The sequence below is a fragment of the Bison bison genome, unplaced genomic scaffold, assembly GCF_000754665.1.
Source record: "Bison bison bison isolate TAMUID 2011002044 unplaced genomic scaffold, Bison_UMD1.0 scf7180017864377, whole genome shotgun sequence".
Classification (NCBI taxonomy): domain Eukaryota; kingdom Metazoa; phylum Chordata; class Mammalia; order Artiodactyla; family Bovidae; genus Bison; species Bison bison.
The window spans coordinates 544,625-548,707 of NW_011494949.1; the positions used below are offsets into that span (position 1 = coordinate 544,625).

General features: G+C 67.0%; 1 protein-coding gene across 1 annotated transcript in view; it reads left to right on the forward strand.

Annotated features, from left to right (window-relative positions):
• Positions 1 to 4,083, forward strand: part of SLC6A18 (solute carrier family 6 (neutral amino acid transporter), member 18) — a 15,325-nt gene that overhangs the window by 159 nt on the left and 11,083 nt on the right. The window contains exon 2 of the mRNA XM_010857135.1: positions 2 to 99. Coding sequence (XP_010855437.1) covers positions 2 to 99 — 98 coding nt within the window. The remainder of the gene's footprint in view (position 1; positions 100 to 4,083) is intronic.

Consider the following 4,083-nt stretch of genomic DNA (forward strand, 5'->3'; position numbering starts at 1 on the left):
GGGACAACAAACTCCAGTACCTGCTGAGCTGCGTGGGCTTCGCTGTGGGCCTGGGCAACCTCTGGCGGTTCCCGTACCTGTGCCAGACGTATGGAGGAGGTGAGCCTCCTGGGTATGCCCCCCCCACCGCCGCCGCCTCTGGGGTGTGGAAACTCCCACCCCCAGCGATCTGTCCCCCGGAGCCCAGCTGGCAACAGCTTTGCGGTGCTGCTCAGCAGGCCGCCCGCCCAGGCTCCGTCAGGGTCAGGGCGCCGGGGCCCCCTCGCCAGCACTGTGTCCTCACTGACCAGACCCCAGAGGGCAGCCAGGGGGCCGCAGCCACATGGGGAGCTGAGATGGGCACCCAGGCTCCCGCACGAAGCCCACAGCAGCATCTGGAGCCACTGGGCGGGGGCACCTCGCTCAGTGGCCCGTAGCTGTTGGTGTCACACCTGGTGTTGGGGACAAGAGGCGCAGACCAGGTGGACAGCTACCCTCAGGGGATGGATGTGGGGTGTGGCTCGCTGTGTCCCCAGGCCCAGGGCAGGGGGCTTCCCGGGCAGAGTCACCCCATCGTGGTGTCTGACCCAAGGCTTCCCCGAGGCCTGTGCTTCCTAGAGCCTGCGGAGCTCCCTGCCGAGGCAGGCGCTGGTCGAGTGTCCCCTGCAGGGCAGCGGCTCTAGCCTCCTGCCTCGGAGACGGGGAGGCCGAGGTGGTGAGGATTCAGCCCATCTCCACCCAAAATGGGGGAGCAGGGGATCAACACAGAAGGCAGAGTCCGCATGAGCACCGCCCACCAAGCTTCCTGGTCATGCAGACACGGCATCTTTGAGGTCTCCTTTTCCTGACGATAAGATCTGGGGCATGTGGGAAAATCTGAACATGCAGACAAATGGCCAGACATTCCTCTGTAACAGCTGCCCTGGCGCCAGAGCCTCCGTGGGTCTGGGGTGGGGGGGCGGCCGCACCTCCGTGAGCGCGGCGTGGAGAGCATGGAGCTCCCTGGAGCGCCAGCGCAGACCTGAAGCAGGGCGCCCAGAGCCCCCAAAGCCTGTCGTGCCGGGCCAGGGCCTCGGCGACCCTCCACGCACGGGGCTCCGCCACCTGCAAGCACAGCACTGCCTACAGCCTGACCCGCTACCCAGAACGGCCAGAGCGGGGGCCCAGGGCCCCCGCCCCATGGACACCGCCTCTGCCTCCATCCAGACATCGAGGCTGCGGGCGCCACCCGCCATGCCCGGGGCTCCGAGACAAGCCTGTAGGGTCCAGGATCCAGCTTTCCCAGGCTGGAATCTCTCGACCAAGTGCCACGAAACAAGCTTCTCACGCGGCGAGAGGCCCTTCTCCGTCTGCTCTGACCACCTCTGGAGACCCTGAGACAGGGCGGAGGTGACAAGCAGACAGGGCATCGCCTGGTTCGCACCTGCAACCCCCTGACGTCAGGACTGTGCCTCCACGTCATGGAGGGAGGCAGCGTCATCACAGAGCTGAGTGGATGTGGACGCGGGGCCGTCCGGGGCGTCACATACGCTCCACTCTGCAACGAGCAGAGGAGGCGGAAGCACAGTGCCCGGTGCTGATCCCGGCTGCTGACCGCAGGGCTCCAACCCGGGCTGTGGCCGGGGGGTCCCCCAGGGAGCTGCAGAGGCCCCGATTCCTGCTCTGCCCTGGAGGCCTGTGGTTTAGTGTGGAGCCCTGGTGTCCAGCAGAGTGAGCCCTCTCGGCTCTTCCTTTAAACTCTGCCGCCGCCTTCCCGCATAGACTGCAGCCGTGGCGTGTGGGCCGGGGGTCGGGCCGGGGGTCGGGCCTCATGTCCGGTGGGGTGTCCGGCCTGGCCCCTGCGGTCTCCACGGGCTTGGGATGCAGGTCTCCCCTCACCCCGTGTGCCCCTCTCCTTCCATCCTCCCGTGGCTCTTTCCTCAAGATCACGGGCGTGTTTCTCAGCAGCCCACAGGCCCTTGCCGCTGTTCCGACCAGAGGCATCTTTTCTTACTGGACTGAACAGCTGTGTGCCATGCCCCGCACCCCCCGGGCTCTGCCCAGACCCGCCCACAGGGGACGGCACATAGCGGCCGGCCATCTGATGACTGTGTATTCCTTGTCACCGGCTCTGCAGTGGCCCTTCAGCTCTCGGGGCGGGAGCACCGAATGTGCGAGGCTTTCCCCACACTGACCAGGCCTCTAGTTCTCAGTGGACGCCGACTGGGTGCCCCAGAACCTAGCCTGCCCGCACAGGCTAAGGGCGGCCCCATAAGACGCCCCCTAACCTCAGATGCCAATCTGGAGTAGCAGGTCCCCAGGTTACAGTGGCTTCTTCCGATTCTTTACAAATTCAAGGGGTCCCACAACCCCTCTTAAGACTCAGTGGTTTGCTGGAATAGCTCGGGGAAACACTCAGGTCTACAGGTTTATCATGAAGGGTGCAACCCAGGAATGCCGTCCAGGAGCGATGCAGAGGCAGGGCCCCCCAGCACGGCCGCCTCCTGTGCCTCCACCAGGCAGGCCCTTGACGGGACCCTGGGCCGCTGGCTGGTGACTCTCAGTCTGCCGCTGCGGGAGGGCCGGGCTGGGAGTCCCAGGGGTGGGGTCGCCCTGCCCCTCCAGCTCCCGGCCTGTGGGGTCAGCTGGGTGAGGCTGAAGGACATCAACAAGCTGCGCCCCTCGCCCGACCCCCCGACACGCCTAGGGAGCTCGGGGGCCGAGCCAGGACAGGGCCAGACACGCTCCTCTCAGTTCAGCGCAGCGTCCCGGATCCGGGGCCCCAGCGCCGGGTCCACGAAAGGGGGACCAGCTCTCCTCCTGCCTTGTAGTCTGGCAGAAACAAGCCTGCCCCGCGCCACCCCCACTGGCTCCCCCTGGAGTCAGCATGAGGGGGCGGGCGCCCCCCGGATGTAGAGCCCCCAAGCCTGGCCCCCAGCACCCCAGCCGGGCCTGTGATCTGGGCCCCCGTCCCCACGGTAGTTGCGTTGGGGCTGAAATGAGCCTGACGCACAGGCTGGACACTGCTCAGCACCGGGTCACAGAAATGCCTCCTGTCCCCCTCTCCCCAGAGCCGGGAGACTCAGCCACGGGCCAGGCCCCCCATCCCTCCCTTCCCTGTCTGTCCCCTCTCCCCAGACCTCTCCTTGGGCCAGACCCTCTCACGCTGCCCTCAACCAGCCCCTGAGGCCTCCATCTGGACCCCGTCCAGCTAGGGCCTCCCCCTCAGACCGGGCAGGGACAGGGGAAGGGGGCCAAGGGCCAGTCAGCCCGGAGGCCTCACCCTTCCCGGATGGTGGCTCAAACACGTGGGGCTCAGGCCCTGGGCGTGCGGCTGTTCCAGGTCTGCCTCCGCCATGCTGCAAGGTGTGCGTCCTGGGGCCTGAGCGTGCCTCAGGAGGGCACCTCCCTCAGTGACCTGGACCCCGGGTCCCTGGTGACCCCCGGCCACAGCCCCCGCTGCAAGCCCTGCCCGCAGGGGCCCTCCTGCCCTGGAGGCTCCACCTGGAACTTAAGTCTCTAATGTACTTTGCCTTTTTGCTGCTGCATGGGAGACACTGAGACGCACCGTCTGCCCACATGCTGGCCCCGGCGGCCCGTCAGGCCGACATGGCCCAAGAGCTCCATGGCCTGGCTGCCCTCAGGGTTCTGACTCTGCATCCACACTTCGGATGGTGATAGAAAAAGCCAGCACGAAGCTGTGCTGGTGAAGAGCACGGGGCCTTGGTTCGAGGGAGTGGCTCTCGGAAGCTGAACCCAAGCTTCCCGTGGACAGTGGGGAGAGCCGTGCCCACAGCAGCCTGTGCTGTTGGTCAGGGCCTGATGGTCTGTGCTGCTCCCTGGGGTCCCCTGGACCCGTGCAGGCAGCAGCTGCGGTCAGCCAGGCAGCGCTGAAGCAGCCACACGCGCCGGCCCAGGGCAGGCAGGTTCCCAGGGTCTGGACAGAGGATGTGCAGCTGAGACTCCCACGGCGCACACAGGGCCGATTCCGCCTCTGGCACTCAGTCCTCCTCCTGACAGTGCAGGAGCGTCCTGTGGGGACCCGTGTCTCCCCAGCAGGCCTGCGGGCTCAGGGGTGCCCGGCCCCCTGCCACCTGCCAGGACCCGCGCCATCCACGTGGTGCA